The 25867-nt window shown below is 26.6% G+C and overlaps 5 protein-coding genes across 5 annotated transcripts; 2 read left to right on the forward strand and 3 right to left on the reverse strand.

Moving 5' to 3' along the window:
• Window positions 1–51: 51 nt before the first annotated feature.
• LOC122717840 (alpha-tocopherol transfer protein-like) lies at window positions 52–6990 on the reverse strand. Its single transcript, XM_043942285.1, has 7 exons — window positions 6621–6990; window positions 5264–5507; window positions 3705–3796; window positions 3358–3603; window positions 2596–2790; window positions 1981–2152; window positions 52–712 (listed from the first exon to the last, which is right to left on the reverse strand). Exons 2-7 carry the CDS (start codon window positions 5463–5465, stop codon window positions 675–677), a joined length of 945 nt encoding a protein of 314 aa, XP_043798220.1. The 5' UTR covers window positions 5466–5507; window positions 6621–6990; the 3' UTR covers window positions 52–674.
• A 1091-nt stretch (window positions 6991–8081) lies between these two features.
• On the reverse strand, window positions 8082–13353 carry LOC122717841 (retinaldehyde-binding protein 1). Its single transcript, XM_043942286.1, has 5 exons — window positions 12994–13353; window positions 9540–9880; window positions 9118–9246; window positions 8702–8936; window positions 8082–8490 (listed from the first exon to the last, which is right to left on the reverse strand). The coding sequence occupies exons 1-5, from the start codon at window positions 13127–13129 to the stop codon at window positions 8459–8461; spliced, it is 873 nt and encodes a 290-aa protein (XP_043798221.1). The 5' UTR covers window positions 13130–13353; the 3' UTR covers window positions 8082–8458.
• A 2957-nt stretch (window positions 13354–16310) lies between these two features.
• Window positions 16311–18448, forward strand: LOC122717842 (transmembrane protein 18). Its single transcript, XM_043942287.1, has 5 exons — window positions 16311–16547; window positions 17212–17329; window positions 17439–17493; window positions 17605–17698; window positions 17783–18448. The coding sequence occupies exons 1-5, from the start codon at window positions 16485–16487 to the stop codon at window positions 17918–17920; spliced, it is 468 nt and encodes a 155-aa protein (XP_043798222.1). The 5' UTR covers window positions 16311–16484; the 3' UTR covers window positions 17921–18448.
• A 2244-nt stretch (window positions 18449–20692) lies between these two features.
• LOC122718079 (transcription termination factor 3, mitochondrial) lies at window positions 20693–22296 on the forward strand. Its single transcript, XM_043942769.1, has 2 exons — window positions 20693–21653; window positions 21738–22296. Exons 1-2 carry the CDS (start codon window positions 20693–20695, stop codon window positions 22013–22015), a joined length of 1239 nt encoding a protein of 412 aa, XP_043798704.1. The 3' UTR covers window positions 22016–22296.
• Window positions 22297–22354: 58 nt separating this feature from the next.
• On the reverse strand, window positions 22355–25455 carry LOC122717907 (endoplasmic reticulum-Golgi intermediate compartment protein 3). Its single transcript, XM_043942421.1, has 8 exons — window positions 25293–25455; window positions 24729–24887; window positions 24543–24659; window positions 24418–24455; window positions 24235–24299; window positions 23942–24165; window positions 23739–23867; window positions 22355–22744 (listed from the first exon to the last, which is right to left on the reverse strand). The coding sequence occupies exons 1-8, from the start codon at window positions 25375–25377 to the stop codon at window positions 22407–22409; spliced, it is 1155 nt and encodes a 384-aa protein (XP_043798356.1). The 5' UTR covers window positions 25378–25455; the 3' UTR covers window positions 22355–22406.
• Window positions 25456–25867: the final 412 nt, after the last annotated feature.

Consider the following 25867-nt stretch of genomic DNA (forward strand, 5'->3'; position numbering starts at 1 on the left):
AGGACAAGGAGGTTTATCTCAAGGGTATACGCTTATGAAATATGTACTTAATTAAAAGATCCTGTTATACGTAATTATAATTGCATCAAATTCTGCCACTATTTCTTCCTGAAGTGAAACATTTTTATTCCAATTATTTTTCAATCAAAATATTTCTCGTTAAAACGTTCCTTTATAATCAATCAATTATGTGACAAACGATCAATAATTGTTGCAATCGTCACGATGTGACGTGATAATTTTGCGGATTAAATATAACGAATTTATCGAAAAAAAATTAATCGAACGATAACGTATTTAATGTTTCATTTATTATTATTACGCTCAAAGTCAATTGAAAAATTTATTTTATTATATCAATAATAAAAAAGAAAAAAAAAACAAATACAAGCTGATACCGTTATTTTTCGATATTATTTTTATTTTTTAAAATAAAAAAATTACCCACACACACACAAGAATGAAGATCATCGATCCGTTGCAACGATAACGGAATTCGGATCTCTGATCTTCCTCCATTTATTCCACAATCCAATTTGATACTCAAATTATGATTTATCGAATTCTCATCATCGATTTTACCCTTTTACCCCTTGTTTCGATCCGATTGAGATCTCATCAACAACGTTACCTTGAAACTGGTTACTTCGTAGTATATTAAATCGATTCAGCAATCATTTTTCATTCACAATATATCCAAATTTATTGGCTTCTGTAACAAGAAAATACGAAATCGTTCGTGAAGCGAGTTTATGAATAATTTATTGTAAAAAAAAAAAAAAAAAAAAGAAAAGAAATACAATAAGCAAAATCAAAAAATATCATAATTACACTCATTGAATAGGATATTAATCTAATTATTAATCTAATTTAATTGTTTCCTTCCAGTTTCCTATATTATCAGACTGAAATGGAAGCTATTTTATCGCCGTTTATGCAACAAAAAAAAATTTGAGAGAGATATAATTTGTGATCATAATTGGAAAATACTATCTATGAAATTATACTCATCATCGATAAAAATTATTAATAATTCAAAAAATTTCTTCCAATCTTTTCCAACGATAAACTTTTAACATGTTCTCATCATCAAACATTCTTATTATTTTATTTCAAAACGAGTAAAAGAAGCAATAATAATTTTCAAAAGTAAAATTTTTAAATTTTATATTTGTCAACGATTGCAAAAATTATAACATGTAATTAAGAATATATTTAACTACGCTTTTCTGAAGCGCAATTAATTTTTTTTACATGACAAACAATTTTATATTTATATATCCTGAAACTTGGAATTATCTGTCGACGAAGAAAATTATACGATTCATTATTGTTGCGCAACCAAGTCTGTTCGGCAATAGTACGTTACGCGCATGTAACACACGTTCATGTGTAATTACACGTGCTACGAATATATCCACAAAAATAGAATATTACCCAAGATTAATACCCAACTATCAGTGGATCGATCTACAATGAGAATTGTCGATTCTTATATTCATCATATCATTATAGATATTTTTGAATCGCGAAGATATTATCGTATCTAAGACATTAGAATTATCAACAATATATTAAAATATGCCAGAACTAATTTACTTATTTTTCTGAAATCATTATTTAAATATAAAATAATTATTATTGGATGGATGGATCACATTAATAATTAAAATTGTAAATGACAATTATACATAATTAATCGTAGAGGAAAACATGAAAATTATATTTTATCGACTTGAAAAAATTTATATCATCAAAGAGCTATTCCACGAATAGAATTGATTTACAATTTTATTATTTGATCGATAAAAATTCTATTTCGATAAATATTCTTTCACCCGGTTTATCGTGTATTCTTTTCCAATCTTGTTTATCATCGATATATATATATATATGTTTATATATGTAGTACGTTTTATATGATATTTCGTTAATATTTCAAATAAAAAATAAAATAAAAAACGAAAGGATGTGGATTACCTTTGAATTTTTTCTCGAATTTGTGCATGTATTCATAGATGTGTTGGCCGATCGGCTCGTTCGGCATCTCGAGTTCCCCGCCAAACTCGATAGGTAAATTTTTCACTCCGAGGATAGAGACCAAAGCTTCCCTGTCGGTTCCGTGAAAGTGAAGCCTCTTACGTGTCTTCTCCTGTAAAAGTATTCCGACGTAAATCAAACATAATTAAATTTCAAATACAATAAAAACAAGAAACAGAAATTTTCGCGAATCACGGCGATATATTTAACGCGAATTAAAAGAGAATTATGCATACGTTTACTAGTCCATCCTCAATTCATATTCAGACATTAATTATCCATATTAGCAAGGAAATTATTTCACAGAAACGGAGTTATTAAAGTTATTTCTTTTTTTCTTTTTCTTTTTTCTTTTTTTCGATCAATCCATAATTTGTTACCAATTTGATCAATCAATATGAGATAAAAGTATTGCAATTAAAATCTTTTTCTTTTTTCTTCTGTTTTACTTCGTTTAAAAAAGGAAAGAAAGAATCCTAATCACGTTTCAAATATACTATCGCATCATTAATTAAATTTTGAATGAAACTGATATAAAATTGTATAAAAAAGTACCAGAAGAAAAGGTTTAAAAATAGCGTAAACCATCTTGAATATGAAGGGTTGATTCACTATGTGTATACCCTTTATTCGAGAGGGTAAACATCTCTGTAGCCATTCGGTTACCGCCGCGGCGAAACTCGGAGTGATATGTGTGATATGGCTCAATGAAAACCCGGCCATATTTATAATCGTGTGGATTCCGCAAATCTGGAAGAGAAAACAAATTATATACACGTGAGAACGCGGGAGGAATGATTTGAATATATTATTTGAAAATAAAAGAAGAAATAGAAATAGAATTAGAAAGGAGGAAAGATAAAATTAAATATAATTCGAGGGGAGGGGGGAATAATAATTATAGATAATTATATGATAATGATTATAGATAGAAATAAAATTAGAAAGAAGGAAAGATAAAATTAAATATAACTCAAGGGAATAATAATAATCATTAGACATTTTTTTCAAAGTGGTACGTACTTGGCTTGAACGAAGCGTACTTTCCTAACGAAACCAAATACGTACTCATGAAGGACAGCGTCGCACGAATTATTGCGCAATTCAGGTTAGCCTTCCCCCTCCCCCCCCCCCCTCCCGCCTAGAATTTAACGATATTTCGAACAAGATTTCGTCTCTACTGACTCGCGTACGAGTTTTTAGTCTTTTAGCAAACCACTCTATACTCTTTTCATCTTTAAGCGCTCATCCTTGATGAAAATAATGAAAACAGAAAATAATGAAAACTTCTCTCCTCGAAAAATGTTTTTTTCGTACCTGCGTTTTCGGCTCGTTTATAGCCATTTCTATTAACAATATCGTCGATCGAAATATTTCATCGCCGCTTATCAGTTTTGGATTCCATCGTTTCCCAGTGTTAATTAAAATTATTCTGCAACCGTCTGCCGTTCGATCTGGTAACGATATCGCGATATCTGAGCGTAGCACTTTTTGCTCGTTGCTGGGCGTGAGATCGAGATAGAAGCGAGGATTGTTCAACTTGAATTTGTAATATCTTTTCATCTGTGAAATCGGAACGATTTTTTTTAACCATACATTTTATTATTTAGAAAAGGAAAAATGTAATTTTAATATACAATCGATGGAATAAAAATTTTGCTCACCAACTCGAAACTATTCTTTGGATACCATTTGCAAGGACGCAGGAATTTCTTGTAAAATTCATCGTCATCCGGGACGACGAGATTGGATTCAGCTGAAAAAAAAGAAATATGTTGGAGCACGTAATTACACTTGATCGTATTTATTTGCACGGAAGAGGCTGTAATTATTTCAAACGAGCGATTATCTGATTATAATCGTTGCATTTGTACATTATTGCGAAGAAGGCAATCAACCGTCAGGATGTTTTATTTTTTCTTATAATTAACATTTGATATTTTACAGAATTGTAAATAAAAAAAATATTGTGACTACATTATATTTGTCAATTATATTCCCTGAAATATAACCTTGACTTTCGTTTAAGATCTTCGAGAAAGGAATATTGACCGAGCTCTCGATAGAGTGAAATTTTCATTTACACGTGACCGGTTCCTCAACATGTAGAAAAGTAGACGATGGAAAACACAGATTCGTTTACGACATTCCTTTCTCCGACGTAACACGATGTACCTTAATACGTCTAATTTAAATTATAATTTTTACTAGAAAAATAATTTTCGTAAAAGTCTTTATATTCAATCTTCGACGAATCTTAAACGAAATTTTTACTACCATTACTTTTTTTAATTATTTCTTCGTTATGTTTTTTAGAAAATATTTTTTTTGAAAATTACAAAGTTCGCGATAAATTCGATAACGAGATATATTTATCGCGATCGATCAATCATTACAATAACATTTTAATCATTTTTGCAAAAAGATAAGACGCTTTGTTATATATAAATAAGCCAAATAAATATAAATTTCAATGAAAATTTTTAAGATTATCATATCCTTTGTTCCTTTGTTTTACAAAAAATTGTGCAAACCAACGTCTATCAAAAGATCTAAAATATATATATTATAAACAGTTCTTCGATTCATTTTTCCATTTTCAATTTTCGATCTAATTTAAAACACGGAACGTAAACGGAGGGAAGTGCGAAAGCAAGCAAAAGAAATTGTCCACGTTTGTCCATGTTTGCTCGGTATCCCGAAGAGAAAGCTTCTCGCGTCCCAAATGAAAAAAAAAAATACTTCCTCTTATCTATTATTCTAGTCATCTCTGTCTTATTATACAACGAGGCGAGAAAACGAAAAAAAAAAAAAAAAAAAAATTCTAAAATTCTAGCTATTTCCTTTCTATTCTAAACGTTCAAAATATTAAAAGTCATGAAACTCGCGCTCGTAATTTATTATTCAATAATTAATAATTAATTCTTGAGTAACGATATAGCTCATCAACTTCCGTTCTATGTTAAAATCTACTACGACTTTTCCAACATTGTTGCTTCTACGCAAAATAATTTACTAGAACTCGCATATCGCAATCGCGTCGATCCAATCCAGAGGAAATGGTATCCTTAATAGTGGATAAGAGGATATTTCGATTCGCACGAATCTTTCTTCTCGAACCAGGATCGAATTATGCATCCGTATCGAGGGATGCCTCAAAGATGGCAATGGAATCGAAACACCGCCATTTTTCCCCACCCGTCAATATTATCCCTTTCATTACCTTTAACCATCGTCCTCAAGTCCTTTAAAGATTGCTCGACGATCTCGGGCGTCTCGCGCAGCTCGTCCCTCGCCTTCTCCCTAAAATACTCGTCGCCCTCATCGAAATCTGCCTTCAGAATTAAATTGCCTATTTTTAGATAAGGCACATCCTTCCATCTCGAATCGACACGATTCGCATCCTGTCTTCCTTCTTCCTCCATCTTGCTTCGTATGCGTATTCCCTCGGTAAAACAGGTTTTTATCTGTTGAGCATGCAAGAATAAAGAAGTTAGAAATATTATCGAGGATGAATTATCTCTTCCTTCTTCTTCCCCGATGATCCCCTCAGCAGATTATTACTCGTTGCATTTGTCCTCGATTCTTGCGCGTCTCGATAATGTTTTCTTTTAATGAAACGTACACCGATTACAATGTTTAAGAAGAAGTGATCTCAGATCTCGATATACCGGGACGAGATTGGATGCAAACATTGTTCAGCTCGTTTTTTTTTCAATTCGATCCTCGGATTTTTGGCGCGACAGGATATTGTTTTCAAGTGTTGTTGGCGCGTTGGATTCGTTGCGACGAATTCGAAATTGAAAATTTCTTTCTTTTTCTCTTGGATCGAATGAAGTGGTATAAAAAGTATTTCCTGGTCGAGAATAATGCGTAAGGCAAATATAAATATTTGCGAAAATGAAAATAAACGCGCAGAACCTGTTCGAAGCCTTTCCTCTCTGAAACTGTTTGCGATATTTTTATCGTCCGTTATCTAATCCTGAAATTCTGATTCATCGTTTGCACGACGTGAATTAAACTTGAAACGATCTTGAGAAATATTACTTTGCACTTCACTCAGAAAAAACTTTGTTACTTAAATAATTTCGGTAGGCGGTTCACGTTTCTCGATGATCGCGCGATAAATATAATATTATCACAATATTTGCCCTCTTCTTCGTTCAATCTGTTTCTTCAATAAAACTAAAGTAAATTTTATCGAGCAATCGTTTATATTTTATTATACGTGTGTATAAACTCGTTCCGATCCACCGACAAGATAAGATAATTAAACATTCAAAACGCGGTGCAGTAATAATAATAATAATAATAATAATAATACTTTGTGGCGTAATATATTTCTCTGTTTCCTTTTTTTTTTTCTTCTTCTTTGAAAGAAAATATTCAAATAAAACTGAACCGATGATGTTTAGACAATTACAACAAGAAAATTATTAAGTTAAATTTCTCAATATTCCATTCATATTTCAATATTCCATTCGTCCTTATTCTCGACGATTCGATAGCAATTGATTCGATCGAGGGGGAGGAGGGAAGAAGGATAAAAAAAAAAAGGATGGGAAAATTAATTCGCATACCTGACGAACTCGATCCCACACTAGAATTCAGAACCACTGAACAGGAACTGGCATCGAATAATTTCTCCTCTGTCACGAGACAATCAATTTTCTCCTCCCGATTGAATCGTTGAATCTCTCAGGATATCATTTCACGCGGTGTTCACGCGAGAGAAAAATCGCCAGATACGCGGATATCGAGGCTGAGGCTAAAAGGAGGGTACCGGCCTGGTTGAAGAGAAACAGATTGAAGGATTCCGGATACCAACGTTGCCGAGACAACGTTGACTTGAAGACTGGTTGAAGAAGCAGGAGGAGGACTAGCGACTCGGAAATCGGTTGGAAAGCGAAAGCGTTTCTCCCACTGTATCGTAGAATGTGACCGAGATCGTGAACGTGGTTGAGGACGCAGAGAATGTGGTTGTGGAATCTACAGAGGTTAGGTATGTTAGAGGTTATGTTATTCGTTTCGAAGCATTCATTTTAAATTGAAAACGATTGAATGCGAAATCGTACTACCACGTTATCGCCACTATTCTTCGTCTCGTTTAATTAATAAATGTTAAATCTTTTTAATCGGTAAACTAGAAAAAATGAAATCGATAATTCTTGTGATTATAATAATTATTGTAAATATTGTATTACGATATCCGATTTATTTTATTTTTTTCGTATTGCGCACGTAATGATAAGTGGAAATTTTATTTAAAAAATTTTTATTTACAAAACTTAACCCGATTAAAAACAATGCGTTTTAACGTCCCTCATCTTTATTTATATTTTATTGTTTCTCTGTGTATACTTTAAATTCTAAATTTATTTTAAAGTTTAAGTATTTTAAATTTTTGATTAACCGCGGAGCATATAATATATGAAATATATTAATCGTGATGATTCCATTAAAATTGTTTTCTCTGTCGTGTTTCTGATAAAAAAAAAAAAAAAAAATTTCATTTGAGTGTAAAAATATATAAAAGGATAAAAAATTTTTATTCTTAAGAGGGAAACATTGGGCAAAAATTTTCTTTAAGGAAGATCTTTAACACGTATATAAAGAGAAAATATTAAATTAATTCTATATGATGAAAAATAATATTCGATTCTTGAAATCATCAGGAAATGATGTGATTCTTATTTCGTATTATCATCGTTTCAAGAAATTTTCTTTTCAATTCAATTTTTATTTAGTAATAAATTTAATCAATTAATCGTTTGATATCTAATTTCATGTAAAGATATACATTATAAGATATAAAATAACTTTTGCGCAAGAAAAACTAAGTTTTATATTTATATATATATGTACAATAATTATAATATCGACTAAAATAATGTATTTCGTTGAACACACTACATATATATATACGTACATATATAGACGTATATATAAATGATTAAAAATATATATATAAAATATTTTATATATATATATATAAATGATTAAAAATAAATGTAATAGGAAATCATTATTTTACAAATTTATCAATTTTACTGTATCATGATCTGCGTTGAAAAAACTGAATTTTTTTTATTTATTGCCGGGATTAACCTTCTTATTGACTCTTGCATTTTTTGCATCAAAAAATATTTTACGAATCAATCACACTTACAACTATCTTTTTTAAAAAATTATTTTTCATACGTATCGTATCGTATAAAAAACAATGATTCTTCGTACAAAAATACACATAAAAACGTTAATAAATTTAGAAATAGAAGAAAAATCGTTATCGCTTAAAATATTTTGTACGACATCGTATTACGAAGACAAAGAACGAAGAAGAAGATTTTCAATAAATTTCAAATTTGTTGAAATATCGTCGTCAATTTCGTCAATTTATTCATATTTGTCGAATCGTTCATTGTTGTCGAAATCCATACGTGTTCCACTCTGAAAAAAATTGAAAATAAAATTGGACAAAATTCGATCATTTATAAAAATTTTTAATATTTAAAAAATTTTTTAAATTATTTTAAATATTTTAAAAATTAATATTTAAAATTTTTATCATTTATAAAAATTTTATAAAAATTTTATTATTATTATTATTATTATTATATATTTTAGACAAGTAAAGTAAAAATATCATAAATAAACGTACGTTTAATTTTATCTTCGTACTTTAACAAAACCGGATACCAATCGGCGCTAGTGTAATTGATTTTCGGCAATTCACCGCCATAATTCTCCGGCAAATACGTGGCTGGAATGTAATTGTGAAACGAAGACATCTTGCTACCGTGGAAGTACAACCTGTTCTTCAATTTTTCCCTGACGAGGGGCTTGATCATTTGCCACACCATGTTGAACAAGAGCGGTTGTTTCACTATGTGTATCTTTAATTATACGTACGATAATTATATATATATATATATATCTTGATATTATACATTTATAATCGATTATAAAAATTAAAGCAGTAGTATATCAAGTTCAATTTTCACAATTCACAATCATCCTGTGATAACGAGCTAGAACAAAGAATAAAATATTTTGAAATCGTTCGAAGATACTCACCTCCTTCAAACGCAGGGGTATGGCATCTTGGATAAAATTCAGAAGCCTCATGCAGAAAGACGGCGTGATCCCCATCACTTGCTTCATGGTCATCCCTTCGAAGTCCATTATCACGACGCTTCCGTATATCTTTAAAAAAAGAATAACAATAATATAATAATATAATAATTTAATAATTCAACGATATAATAATAATAATAATAAAATAATAAGATAAAGTTTGAAACGCGAGTCATTTTTTTCCTTTCTTCTCATTGAATTAATAAAGGAAAAACATAATTTCCTGGTTTCAGTTACAATTTGCAATTATTTTACGTAATCACGAATAGGTAAACAGCATTATAAATTATATAATTATAAAAATGTTGTTTACGTTACAAAGCGCAAAGCCTGCCAGGTCGACGATTTTTATTGAAACACACCTGAGTTTCTGGTTCAAGCATGGCAAGCTGGTGAATCAAATAAAACAATCGAAACATCTGGTCGCTGTTGACAGCGGACGGATTCCAAGTTTTTCCGCAGTTAACTATGAGAATCCTTCTCCCTTTGTGATCCCTCTCTTTGATCACGTTTACCACGTTGTGCTTGGTGATCGACACTTCCTCGTCGTTTGGCATCAGATTGTTCAAAAGAGAAGAGTTCTTCTCCTTGAATTCTGCGATCCTCCTCATCAACTCGTACGCGCTCTTCGCGTAGAACTTGCATGGTCGCAGAAAGATTAGAAGAAACTCTTCGTCCGTTCTAAAGTAGAGTGTCTTGTCCTCTGAAAAAAGAAATGAATAGATTAGTAAAATTATATTTTATTCCTTTCTTCTCCCTCTTCTTCCTTTTTGCTTCATTCAATCAAAGAATCCAAAATGGACGATATCTTCGATTATATACCGAGATTTCGTATCACATATGATGTACGTGATACGTAAATATACGTACGAATGCGAAGACAGAAATTTATAATTCGTGCTATAAGCGACTGAAAGTATTCTCTACGAAGATAAACTAATATTAATCCGATAAATAATAGTACTGATAAATTATCGATATTGATGAATGATGTCACACGTGATACGTTCAATGCCATCTCGTTAAATTTGAATAATGGAATAAATTTATTGACAACGCTTTTCTCCGTATAAATAATCACGAATAAAACAAAATTCCATATATTATAAATTCTGAAGAAATTTGATCTATCTGTGTAAAAATAAGAACCGATTTTAATCTTTTTTTCTTCAAAAAATTCAAAAAAAAAAAAAAAAAAATAAGAGAAAAAAAATATTCAATAAAATTTATCATACTTGAAATTCATTCGTTGCCAACATTTATCGAAACTGTACATCATTAGAATAATTTTCATTTCATTCACCGATGAAAGATCGAATTGTCCTCTGCGTGATAGCAGCCAACATCCCCCTCCGTAGGAAATTGTCTCGGTGTTCCTCGTTAAGGAAATTGCAACGATTCCGTTGCTGGAATCATGAAACGGAATAGAATATTGGATAACAGAGTCTTGAAATTTAAATGGGAAATCGAGGATGACTGAAAATAGTAAAGTAAAAAAAAAACTATTTTGCAAAATTCTAAACGAAATTTACTTACTAAATGAAGATCGCGATTAGAAATTATTATCTATCAGTTATAATCGTATAATTTCTTTTTATATAGAAAAACGATATAATGTGTCAAAAAAAGTTTCAAAATAGAGAATATTTTTTTCTTCATCTCTCATTTGACTCTAGAATATTGAGATAAAGCCCTATCATACCTTGGCAAAAGAAATTTATCATTTATCATTTTCTAGCGATTGTAGTACATTTAAAAATTATCGGAGAGATAATTCTATTAGTAAAATAATGTAATAATACTTTATATAATAGTGTTATATATATTTTTTTTATCGGATCTAAGGTATTATAAATTTAGGTAAAGGTAAATATTATCAATTATTTCCCGGAAATAACTCTATTTTATTCTCCACTACGATTTTCAAATAAAATTTTAAATAGTCGAGCATATATCTTCGTCATATCTTCCAATTTCATATCTTTCGAGAGATATCTAGAGAAAATTTTTTTACGATTAATAATTACGAATCTATATTTTCATATTTTATTTTTAACTCGCTATTTATTTATACGTGACATTGATATCGCAAATTAATTATATGTTAAAAAAAAAAAAAAAAAAAGATTCGGTTAAAATTGCCATTTCACAAAAAAGGATTTGTAAATTGTAACGAGAGAGAAAATTTTTGTGATTTATAATTGTGACATTACATATGATAACGGGATCATCTCAATCACGATCCTACGCCAATGCAATCGGAAATTTATCTTATTGTTGATTATTGCCGATTCTTTAATCCTTTGTCAGCGTTCGATGGCCAAGGTTCGTGACGTTATCACCACGGATTTAAAATCGATCTTATCCGCGATTTTTGATTCATTTTCGTTCAAGTAGCACTGCTACTACTAGGTTTTATTTATGTTATTCGATGTACAGAAAATTATCGTTTAAACAAAATATTTAACGTCTTACTGTGTCCATAGCGATAAATTCTTATCTAAGAAACGAACGTGACCCCAAAGTTGACGTTCTTATGCACATGATATAAATTTCTATAGTTTCGAAGACCTTTTAGAATCGTTTACTTCTAAAGAATTCTAATACGAAATTCTGAATGAAAAAGTTTTCTTGAAATTAACAAATATTATTTTTCAATATTTTTTTTTTCTTTTTTTTTCTTTTTCGCATAAATATCGATGTTTTTCTGAAAAAAAATAAAAGAATTTTGATTCATTTACATCGTTTATTCATTTTCTTTCTACAATTTAAATGAAATTTGAAACAATATCATCCTTTGTATTGTAATCAATCGTTATAATTGTGAGAAAATATTTATGATGTATGTAAATGTGTGTAAATACGTGTATATAAATAAATATTATATATCATAGTTATATAATTTCGAAAAATTGTTTAAATTGTTAACAAATATTATTTAGATATGTTTCAAAATAGAAAGAAAAAAAAAAAAATTCTAAAAGAAGGATAAATTTAACGATACAATAACAATATATATGAAATATATGAAACATTTTTATATTTGATTGAATTCTCTTGTTTGTTATTATATATGTATATGTAATGTATCATTCAGTGTACGCTTTAAAAATAAGATAATTTATCATCAATGCACGAGAGGAAGAAGAAAGATAATACAAAATGTTTGATTTGTTTGTATTCAAAAGTACAAGACTACGAAACTACTCTAAAAAACTTGTATTAAAATTTTATTAATATCAAATGTATATTAAACATTTCCATTTAAGTAAAAAAAAACATTGACGTCAAAAACATTTCGCTCCTTTACAAGGCAAATGAAAATCGCAGATTATCATTTAGATTATGAAATGACTTATTATCGATATATCGTCGTTGATATTTTTTAATTTCGTATTATTGATACGAATTATATACGATTTTAAAAAGAAATTACGATATACTTAGATATTTTATTTACTTTAGATATTTTAGATACTCTTCAACAAATTTCCCTATATTTCGAGTAAAATTAAAATTTTATTTTTACGTTTTAAACGTTCGAAGATTCGATCGATGAAAGTTTATAAACACTCGAAAAAGATTACAACAAGAACAAGCATGTCAATAAACACTAAAAACATGAAAATCCATCTTCTTAATTCTTTCCAACGACGCTACTTAAAATTTATTTTCTCCGAGAAAAAGAAATTGCAAATTGAATTAGCAAAGAATTGAATTGAATTAAATCAAAAAATTACCAAAAAAAAAAAAAAAAAAAAAAAAAAAATGAAAAGAAAAAAGAAAAAGAAAAGAAAACGAATCCCGAAAACTCACCCTCGAGATAAATCCTCAACTTGGCGAGGCCCTCTTTCACGTTCTCCTCCGTCTCTCTGAGCTCCTTCTTGGCGACAGCCAAGGCTTCCGGTCCCGGGAGTTTCAAATCCAAATCAAACGGCATATTTTCCGACATCTTTCCTCCTCACCTCCTTTTCCTATTTCGATCGATGATTGGACACGTTACGATCACGAAACGATCCTCATAGCAGGACGACCACAATATATCTGTGACCTAATATATCTCGCACGAGAAGAAGGAGGTCTTCTCTTGTCCACCATCTCGATCCAATCTTTGACCGCTCAAAGTCCAATCGTCACGTAGCTACGGCTCGATTTCATGACTGTTCTACCGGTCAATTTCATGCTGCTTATACTGGTGGAAGACAAGGCATGCAGTTATATGCGCCGCTTGATAAAGTCGTCAGCCAGAAACACGTAAATAGATGCATCGACGAGTCATCAATTTGATAAGGCGTAATCGAAAGGGGGAGGATCTCTCCGTCATCTTGTCGAATTGATCTCGTCTTGATAAAGGGGGGTAAAGGTAAAAGGCAACGGTGATCCCAAACGAGTTTATAAATTGAATAAAATATTGAAATATGAAATAGAAGATATATAGAAAATATCGATTGAAAATGAGACGAGAGTTTTTTTTTTTTTTTTTTTCATTTTCTAAATTGATCGCGTCATTCTAACCTGGATCGAGAATACAAATCTCAAGTAATTAAGATATTGAAATTGATGATGAGAAGAGATTTTTATTTAATTTTTCAAAAATTCATTGCACTGTGGAAAATAAGAAAGAGTAAGTATCAACTTGTCAACTTTTTCCTCTTAAATATAAATTGTTGAATATATGGAAAATTTAGAAATATAATCTTGAAAAATTTTTTATTTTTGAAGATGAAAATTAATTGTATCGATAGATGCACAATAGTGTTAATATAAATCTATATTTTATAAATGAAAATGTATGTATAATATTGTAATCTTGTTTGTTAGTTATACGATGAGTGCAAAATGTGTTTTTTGTACATGTGATTGCGTAAAATATTATGTACGTAGCTTTTTCTGAATCTGCAAGTTTCTGCACTTTTTTCATGTGTATTCTCGAGCAATTGATTTTTAATTTTTAATTACTCTCGATTTCGTCATTATGCCACATCGATACATTAATATTTTAAAGATAAGGAAAAATCTTAAAAGAAATAATCATAAAAAATGATTATTATTTATAAATTTAATTTTATAAAATATAATAATCACTCAATATTCAAATAATCAATCAAGAAAATTTATATTGAATTCTCATTAATAAGAAAATTTATACATCGAATAATAATTAGATTACAATTAGATTAAATTTATTTAATTACATTTCATGGATTATATATATCATATCAATTATATTTGATGACTTTGTTTTTAATTATAATGTTAAATATAAACAAAAAAAAAATAATTGTATCTATTTAATATGCAACATAAATTTATAATTTTTTGAAAAATTCAATATCATTAATAAATAATATCTAATGATATTTTTAAATTATTAATCCTATCTTCAAATTAAATTAAAAGATCTTGTATATTTTTAATAAACATCTATAATCAATTTCTTTCACATTTATATGAGTAAAGTACAAGATGTGTAAAGATGTGTCATAAGTAGCTATTTAAATTAATTAAAAAATTAATTATCAATCGATTTCAATATATATTATATAATATATTATTTGTCAATAAATTACTCGTCGATAGAATATTTACTTAAACAAACTCGCTTTCTCGACTATAGTCTTCTTTCGTGAATCATAAATCTCTGACTAACAATATGCTATGGATGAGATATATAATTAAAGTTCAATATATTATAATTATTCATTCAGATTAGAAGTCATTTTTTTTAAATACATTACGATAACTATGTCATTGTACTACTCACAGAAAATAATAACAAAGAAAATTAAATTATATGAAAAAAATCACAATTAAAAATTAACCAAAATTAACAAAAACTTCTGAAAATAATATTTATATTTTAAAGCTTATTTACGATATACTTATGTTATGATAATATTATCTTAACATTATTCTTTTAGATGGATAATTATCGCATTTAGATAATCATTATAATCTTAACAATCGTAATATTTGTAACTCGTCATTAATAATTATTTATAGAGAATTTATAACTTTACATTCTTAAATCTTTTTTTTTTCGTGCCAGTTTAGAAATACGATATTTCTAAACTAAGAGAATAAATTGATATCGTTTAATTTTAATGTTTGAATAATAAAAAAAATCTTTATCTGAGTATTTTACAATACTTAAATAATAAAAAGATCTTTAATCTAGATTTCTTGTTATCATGTTTAATTTAACAATGAATAGATATTATCCGTTTTTTTACAAAACATTTATAAATACATGTGATATATGTATGTTCAACAAATTTAAAACAAATAAATATAAAATATGTTCAAAATAAATTTCAATTATGAAAAATAGAAATTCATCTTCGAAATAATTTTAAAACATGTCACTTTCTTTCTAATATTTCCTATTTAAATTTAATTTTTTTAATTATTCCAAGCAACATGTTCATGTAATATCATTATTGAATTAAATATTTTATCATTAATTAAATAATATTATTAATTCATTAAATTATAATATTGAAATGCAATATGTAAATGATTATAAAATTAAGATCCAATAATTAGACTGTCATATTGAATTTGCTGCATCTATATCTGCAATGCGCAGCAATGTAATTAAATATATGATTTCAATATGTGAAACAATTTTTCTTTTCGTATAATAAATTTCGTAATATAATCAAATCAGTTGTCTGCTTTAAATTAAAATTTCATGTTTTTATTAATTAATTTTATCTTTTGATCAGATCGATATATAAAAGAAAATCATTGTTATAATTTAAAATTTGGAATTTTAAAATTATATGATAAAACATTTTATCAATTATAATTTATATTCATTGATAGAATAATGGAAAATTGTTATATATACATACAAAAATTTAATGCTTTGAATCAGTTATGTTTATTTTCAAGCTAATTTTTTTTATCATACACATTTTTAAAAGAGTGCGTCTTATCGATATTTTATCGACTATAACTACTACTTCTAATTCTATTGCATAACCACAGATGGCAGTGCATATATTTATATATATATATATATATTACATATACATGGTGAATTTTATATATATGTAATATTTTCAATGTATATGATTTTGTTAAACTTCATTAAGTCGCTTGCATGCGTCAGAAGAAAGAAGATAGCAACAACAAAGAAAAAGAAATAAAATCCTTCCTCCTCTGTGATATTTGTTTTTCCAGTGTGTTGCCGTGTTAGCGGCATGTATCTGCATTTGGCATTGGTCGTTTCTTCTGTTGGCGTCCAAGTCGATTAAAAGGTTACAATAGGGCGCCGTGGCCCGAATTTTATCAAGAACACAATGTCGGAAGATCAAGTAAATCCACCATCTCCAATCGATGGTATTTTACCGTTTTTGCAAAGTGTAAGTGCAACAATCACTTTTAATTTTACTACGCAAATTTCGATTTTTGTCCATGACTGGTATTTCTGGATATTTCCTTTAAACATACCTGAGTTGTTCGAAATGTTTCGTTCTATTTTTTCGTTTTCAACTTTCGTTTTCAATATAACCGGTAAAAAATATCAAAGCATTGACGTATATGTTAACTCATTATTGTTTCGTCATTGTACGTATTTATTTCATTATTCGATTGCATATAATATCTAAAAAAAAATATCAGAAATAAATCGAATGATATTTAATTCATTTAAGATTTACTTTTTATATGTAGCATAATATTGTTTATTTTAAATATAATTTCATTATTTTTGTATTTTATTTCTGAATACTTAATATTATTATGCGTGGTTTCAGACAACCGTGATATTGATACGTTTTCGCAATATATCAAGTACAAATGATTTATGATTTTACAAGATTATATTATGCAATATAATATATAAATTATATAGATATATAATTTTAAAAATTAATATATATGAAATACTGCAAATTTATGTTTTGCTTTTTTAATAGCATTTGTGTCTTTGAATATATACTATTCTCATTTTATTATGTAATATCAATTTAGAGAGAACATAGCTTCATTATTATTCATTTGCAAATAAATTGCAAATCATTGCAGATTGAATGGAGAGATCCATGGCTTGCATTATTATTAACTTTTCACATTGCTGTTACTTTGACTGCATTGATGACACGAAACCATGCCAATTTTCAAATTATGTTATTTCTTGCACTATGTAAGTATAATATCATATTGATTATTATATTATATTCTATATTAAATGTAATCAATATAGAATAATTCATTTATTATTTATGATTATTTTAATAATATGTTTGTTGCAGTGCTTCTGGTATATTTTTCTGAAAGTATTAATGAAGTTGCTGCATCTAATTGGATGTAAGTATCTTAAAATTATAATAAATATAAATATATTTTGATAAATATAATATAAATATATTCAGTTCAAGTAAGTAAAATTTAAATAATGAATTTATAAAATTACAATAGGTTGTTCTCAAGACAGCAATATTTTGATTCCAATGGTCTCTTTATATCTGTAGTATTCTCTGTGCCTATCTTGATGAATTGTATGATCATGATTGTAAGTAGATATAAAATTTCAATAAGATTAATAATAAGATAAGTTGTAGTTTTAGAATTATTTATAATTTATTTGACTTTTTAGGCCAGTTGGCTTTATCAGTCTAGTCAATTAATGACCAGTTTGAAAAGAGCGCAATTAAGACAACAAGCAAGAAATCAGGAAATAGGAAATGAATCAATAAATACAAATGGCACTGCTGCAAGAGAAAAACAGGAGTAATATTTCTAGTCCAACAACAATGAGAAATGGAAAATACTCTATAAGTAGAGTCGTATATAACGGCATTGTAAAATTCGACGAATATTTTCAACATAGTATTTTTTTAAAACGTTACTGCCGACACTTGTTATCACTGTACTTCAAGTTGATTAATTTCACTGTCAGTTAACTATACTTCCAACTTTATGCCGTATATACATATATCGATAATTAGAATGTAAATTCAAAATCTCGAAAATAAGTTATTTATTTAATATCAATATTGTATTAAATTGCGAATCGGCACGCAATTTAATAATCACGAAGTATTACTGATTCTCGAGAGAATATTGTTATCTTATATTAAGGTACATTCCGATATTTCTCTATTTTTATTTTAGTGTTGAAATATTGATTATTAATTAATGTTCTTAAAACATCACCGATGTACTTACTACTGTAACACATATTGCTTGTTACGAAAAACTAAAAAACGGCATAATTAGATGATAATGGCTCTAATTGTATAAGTATGTATGTCTGTGTGAATGAATATAATTTTTTTCAGAATCGAGATCTTAAAAAATATTACAAATATATTATATGCAGTCATTCTTTGTGTTGTATATTTATATAAATAAACAACTTCTTTCTGATGTAATATTTAATGTGTGAATAATTTTGAGTAATAAAATATTTCTTCGTATCATATATTTTTTTGTTTTATTTTTAATATTATAATAAAAAAAATTTTTATAGTAATAATAATTAAATAATTATTAATAAAATTATTTATAAATTTAAATCTTTATCTCTTTCTCTCTCTCTTCTCCGCCTCTCTGCATTATAAAATTTATAATTGTATTATAGATGCGATTATGAATTACATAGCAAATAATAATTTTAATTTTAATTGCAAAAATTTATTTTCAAATAAATTCTTCTTTTGTTATACGTTTGCAAAATCTTCAAAATTTTGATCATTGTGCAAAACAAATAACAAAAGAAATTGTAAAGAAAAACGATATAATAATCTAAATCTGAAAAATTAAATTACATCTTAATCTAATTGTATATAACTTTATGTGAGATGTACATACGTTTTTTCATATGTATACTAACATTTTATATCTTCATTGAAACGTAATATTTTACACTATGAAACTGTAAAATATTAATAATAAAATCTAAATGGGAAAAAAAATCTAATTAATAAGAGTTCTAAAAAATATTAAAAATACTTTTACATTGCAAACATCGATTTTATTAATCACATGCACGTGATTAAAATAATTCTCTGTAAATAAAATTATGTTATTGAGGATAGGCAATGGCAATTTGTAAAAAAAAAAAGAAGTAAAATATTTTTTAAAATGTTTGTTCAGAAAAATACTGCTATTTTTTAAAAATTTTTTCCAATTAATCTTTAGTTAGTTTTTTTATTAATAAAAATAAAAAAATTAAATATAATAAAATGATTATGTCATGTATATATAACATAATATAATAGTATATATAAATGCTACATTTTATAAATTTTTACGATTTATATAAAATGAATAAGAAACGAATATGAAAATAATTATATATTTTATATATAATTATATATTTAAAGAAGAGTATTAATTTTATTTAATTTTTTCTAGCAATGAAATTTAGAAATCTGCGTATAAATATTTGTATAAATCTTAAAATAAATTTTACATTATCAAATTTCCGTAAAATTGATTCGAAAAATTAAATCGTTATCCATGTTTTATATATGTTACATATGTTTTTTGTCATATCTTATCTTTACAGTAAACGAATAATTTGAAAAGAAAATTAAATAAATAGAATTTGTTATTAACAGAACTAAAATAACTGAATTTAAAATTCTATCTAAAAAGATGAAATATATAAACTACTATTAGAATCTAATAATCTAAGATAATTAAAAAAAAAAGTATAAAGAAATTCGATTAATTAATTTCGTAATTACAATATTCAATAAGTTATTAAGAAAAGAAAACTGACATTAATCTATAAATTTAATGACAAATAGAAATATTAATATTTTAGAACAAAATTATAATATATATAAACTAAAACAAACCGATAGAATTGCAAACACATCTTGTCACAACGATTTCTTACAGAAAAATGATGCCTCCCGCCAAAACTTCATTTACTTGTTCTCTGATTGGTTGAAACGGTTCAGTTTTAAACTATTCACAATAAATGATTTTCTAATTGGTTCAAACAATGTAGTTTTTTATTCATTCAAATTCGCGCGAAAAATTGAATTAATAACTGCATAATTGTATTTCTTATATTAAAGCTCTAAAAATATAAAACAATAAATTAAAATTACCAAAATTAATTTAATATAAAAATTAATCAAATTAAAGTATATTAGAATATAATACAAGAATTTTAAATAAAAATTAATTAATCAAAAATAAATCTGGAATATTAATTAATATTGTAATATTTTATTTTTTGTACATAATTTAAATTTTGTAACGAAGAGAAATTTTGTAATATTTCTATAATATTGCAATCGTATATTGTATTTATTAAACTAATTACATCGCGATTTATGACATCAAAATAAAAAAAATCATTATGGAAGAAATCTAACCTTGTTTGATATAATAATGATTGAAAGAATAACCTATTTTGTACTTCTATACTGTATCTGTACCTATGTATAAAAACGGTATAAATGTTACAAAGAAATTAATTTTAATATTTATTAGTTTTTAAAAAATTGTGTATTTGTGTATTATAATATAATTTTCATTATAGAATATGATTTCACGAATGTGTATATTTTTACATTCAAAGCACTGTAATGTCAGTAAAATTTCGAATTTCATTTTTCGAAATGTTTCTAAAACTTCCAAATTATTTAATTGTTCTACGGTAGATATAGTTAAGAATAAAATATCAAATATTGATATTAAAAAACATAACGATAATTTTAATAATATGGATTCTGAGAAGATAAATGCTATAGTTACTACTATAGAAAATAATAAAAATATTGAAAATAATAATACAAAAATAAATAATGAATTAGAACAATCACATAATATTAAATTTTTAAATATAAATGATTATAATTTAAATGATAGTTTGGAAGATATAAATGAAAAATTACCAGGACCATTTGATCATTGCGATGAAGATTTGTCTCACATTGAACCTTATATAACACCAACTTATAATTTTGCAAAATTCGCAGATCAATCAAATACAATTCAGCAATTAGTCAAATTAGGAGTTGAATTATATAAAATAGAAAGAGACAAAGAAGTGATAGAAATGTTTTTGAGTTTAGATTTTGACAAGAATATAAAACCATATATACAATTTTTATACGATTGTGGTGTAACTCCAGAAAATCTTGGATACTTTATTACTAGAAATCCTAAGATCTTTAAAGAAGATATAGATGATCTTTGTACAAGAATAAGATATTTAAGATATCATAATTTTTCTGTAAAAATGATAGAAAGCATAGTGAATAAACATCCTCCTTGGCTATCTTTTAAAACACAAGAAATAGACAAAAGATTAGGATATTTTCAACATATTTTTAAATTAAATGGTCATCAAATAAGAATCTTAAGTGTAAAATGTCCAAAACTTATAACATATGATATGAAGCGTATAAAAAATAGTACATTTGCAGTAAAAGAGGAAATGGGTTTTAATATATTTGAAACAAGGCATATTTTGCTTAAAGCACCACGTGTATGGATTCGTGGTAATTAAAATATTAAATTATTAAATATTGATATAATATTTGTTAAATTGTTTAAATATAAAAAATTTTTTGCTTTTATTTCAGCCAAGACAGAAATAATAAAAACTTTTGATTATCTGCATAATGAAATGGAATTATCACATACTTTTATTTGTACAGAACCAAAAATTTTAACTTGTAGGAAAAGTAGACTTGAAAGAAGGCATAAATTTTTAGTAGAATTAAAAAGAAATCAATATGATCCTACAAAACCATTGTATGTATCATTATTTGATTTAATTTCAGGTACTGATATTGATTTTTGTGAAAAAATTGCAAAAGTTTCCATTAAAATTTACAATGATTTTTTAAAATCTTTTTAATATAATTAAAATAAATATAATTATTTAATCATAAACATTTATATATATATATATATTTTTTTATAGCAATGTAATCTTTATTGTATATATTGTACTTAAATATTAGATATTCTTATACATTTCTAGAAACCTTTATGTACAATTCCGTATATCTTACACATCAGTATTTAATTTGTTGTACCAATATTATTTAAGACAATATAAAAAACTTTTGTAAAACTTATAATATCATTATATCAGTAGTTTTTCCTTTTCATTTTTTAATAATACATTCGATAAAAGATCAAATTATTTGATCTTACTATTTTATATAATTTAAATTATTATTCATCATACAAAATATCTTCAAATATTCTATAATATTTTTCAAATCTATAAATTGATTTGAATTTTAGTTATATTTTCCTAATTCTATTTTTTTTTGTATTGCTCTAAGTGAATGATATAATAATGAATCTATTAATCCAGCAACTGTAAATACACCACCGATAATCGCACAAGCATTCGTTGCAAAATGACCGAATGATTTTGCTTTTTCTGTATATTTTACCATTAATGGACTTAATTCATAATTAAAAAATATTCCTGGCATTCCTGATTCTCCACTAAATAAAGAAACTTGTCTAGCGTGTCGAGTTACAGAAAATTGATTTGTTAATAATGTAGAGCCATCAGCGCGAACATAGGTTGTAGGTACAATCTTGATATAATGATAAAACATCATCGCACCTGAAACAAAAACAATGAAATATCTATATAGAATTTTAATTATAATGACAAATATATTTTTAAAATCTAATAATTTCATAGTTTAAAATTCAAAGTAAAAGAACATTTTATAAAAAACTATTTGATCGAAATATTTATATTAATTAAATAATCCACTATTGAAATTATATAAAACGGAAATAGGAAAAGTAGCCATTTTATATCAAGAAACTAACATGGCACCTTCCTTATACTATCCGAACGAATTGTGTTAAGGATTTACAAGTTGTAAAACACGAAAAATCATTAAAAAAAAGACGCATTACATATTCATTATAAGTTCTAAAACCAAATATTTAAATTGTGAGTGATGTTAATTATATCGAGCATCTATAAATTTCTCTAAGTGCAAAATAAATAAAATTTATTCAAATTATGTTAGGGACAATTAATTTATTATATGTTAAAGATAATTTAGAAATTTTGTGTTGAATAAAAGTTAATTATATATAAAATTCATTAAAAGAGAATCATAATTCATATTTGTGAGGCATTTTTATAAGAAATAAGGTTAAATGTTTTTATATAAATTATATTCGTAGAAAATGCCGGCCGTACCAGGCATGTATCAACAAGCTCCTTCATGCTGGGATAGGGTAAAACTTGGTTTTATGATTGGATTTTGTGTTGGAATGGCATCTGGTGTTCTATTTGGGGGATATTCTATTGTTAGGTGGATATTCATTTATTGTGATTAAATTAATAATAATTTGGAAAGTATAGCTAATGATATATTTATTATCAGATATGGATTAAGAGGAAGGGAATTGATAAACAACGTTGGAAAAGCAATGCTTCAAGGTGGTGGAACATTTGGAACATTCATGGCCATTGGAAGTGGAATAAGATGCTAGTACTTGAAGAGTGTTACGTTTGACATTTAGGATACAAAAAATTGTAGTCAGAATATTCTATTAATTTCTCAATAAAATATTTCTACGAAGCAAGGGCATACCTTCCATTGCAACTACAGTGGTATCATCCATAGGATTTGTTTTTCCTGGAATATTTAGTCCAAAACTTAAGTGACGAATCTTGTGAGTCATATTAAATTGTGTTGATGTGTATGGTTGGACATCATGTACTGTAAGCAAAATGATAAATATCATAATATTACATAATTTAATTTATGTTGGCAATAGTAATATATTTTTTTACCATGTACATGATTTACAGAGAAGCTATCTCCTGGTGCAATATGAAAACTTCCACCTACTCTATTTACTTCCATATAACCATAAATTTGACATCCTTGAGTAAAAGCAGTTTTCATTTTTTCCACCGATTTATCATTTTGACATTGTTTTATATTTCCTAGAACAGGAGGTGCCCAATTCTTAAGTCTATAAGCTTCTCTTACATCTTCACAAGTGTTACAACACCTACAAAAATAATTTAATTATATAAAAACTTTTCATAAATTATATATAAATTTTTGTGCGTTATTATACTTGATAATTTCACTAGCAGCACCATAGCAATCTCCACATATTTTCTCTGTAGTACTTTCTAATGTCTATAAAAAAAATTATTAAATTTTAATAGCATTAACAAAATTATATTATAACAATTAACAAAATTATATTTATTATTATATTATAACAGATATGTAATAATGATAAATAATTCAATACCTTTGCTGTTGTTTTAAGTGCTTTTGTGTCAGTAATATCTATATTAAAATAAATAAAAAATTAATTAGTTTTATATTATTTATTATAAATATTTATCTTTTATATTATTGTCATTCTATTATCACCTGTTCTTTGTGGATCTTCTATAGGTTTTCCATTTAAATCTAAACGCCTTTTAAATATATTATGTTCTATTTGTAAATGTTGTTCACCTGTTGTGTCCATTGCATCTATAGATAAAACTGTAATATATTTAATATATTTATTAATATTATTACATATTTGTGTATATAAGATATATATACACTTACGATCACAAGATATCGTAGGTACAATTATATCTAAGTTAATTCTTAATTTTGAACCTCTTGAAGTATCTACAAATAATTCTTCACTCAATGTTGGAGTGAGATAATAATTCACTTCAGATAGAAACAAAATACCCATAATAATTGTACTAATGATTGTCACTGGAAAACAATTGTACACAAAAAATAAATGTAGGTTATAAACTTTATTTATGCTGGATAACAAATATAAACAATAATTATGATGTAATAAAAACTTTTACCAAATACAATATTGAAAACTTAAAACATAATTTTAATCAATTATATTTTATATATGATAAGATAAACAGTATTTAATTTAAGAAATAAGAAAGTAATTCTACATTTGTTAAATATTGTTCCCAGTTGAGGTTAACAGCATCTCTTTATCATATTATATTTAAAATTACATGCAACGATTCAAAAATTTTCTAGTAACTCTGACAATCAAAGAAAATCAACATAATTCATTAAATAATTTATTGCAAGCTAATAAAATTGACAAGCGATACTTGTCTAAGATTTGACAAGTAAAAAACGCTTTACCAACGGCACCACTGAAAGTTCGCACAAGAATATCCGCTTCTTCGCGCACTTTTGGGTGCACATCTAATTGTCGTAGTATTTGCATGTTCAGTTAGTATAATAAATTTGTCAACACGGCTAACACCGTGCTCGAACTACACTCGGCTAACTTTTCCCGCAATACAATTATGACAACGCAACAGTCAGGAAACGTGGCAGATAATAAAATGTGATTGGCTATTCCTAATGCATCAATGCATCCATTAACCAATCATCTTTTCAAGTCATTTGTACGTTTATTTGAAATTATATAGATTATTTTACTAAAAAGTAATCCTTTTTTTGCAGATTATTACTCAAAAATTCTATAATTTTGAATAAATGATTATTCAAGTTCAAGTTCATTTCTGAGAACTGAAGTAATAAATGCATTATAAATGCATTTTTTTAACTGATATTCCAAATTGTTTTAACAAATGTAAGTAAAAATTGTAGAAATATGAAAGTAATTAAATATAAAATAACCTCTTCAAGTACTATGTTTATTTCGTATGCATAAAATTAAAATTTTTATTTTGCAATTCGTAGAGTAGAAA

The sequence above is a fragment of the Apis laboriosa genome, unplaced genomic scaffold (assembly GCF_014066325.1).
Source record: "Apis laboriosa isolate Shangri-la unplaced genomic scaffold, ASM1406632v1 scaffold5_cov152, whole genome shotgun sequence".
In the NCBI taxonomy this organism is placed as follows: Eukaryota; Metazoa; Arthropoda; class Insecta; order Hymenoptera; family Apidae; genus Apis; species Apis laboriosa.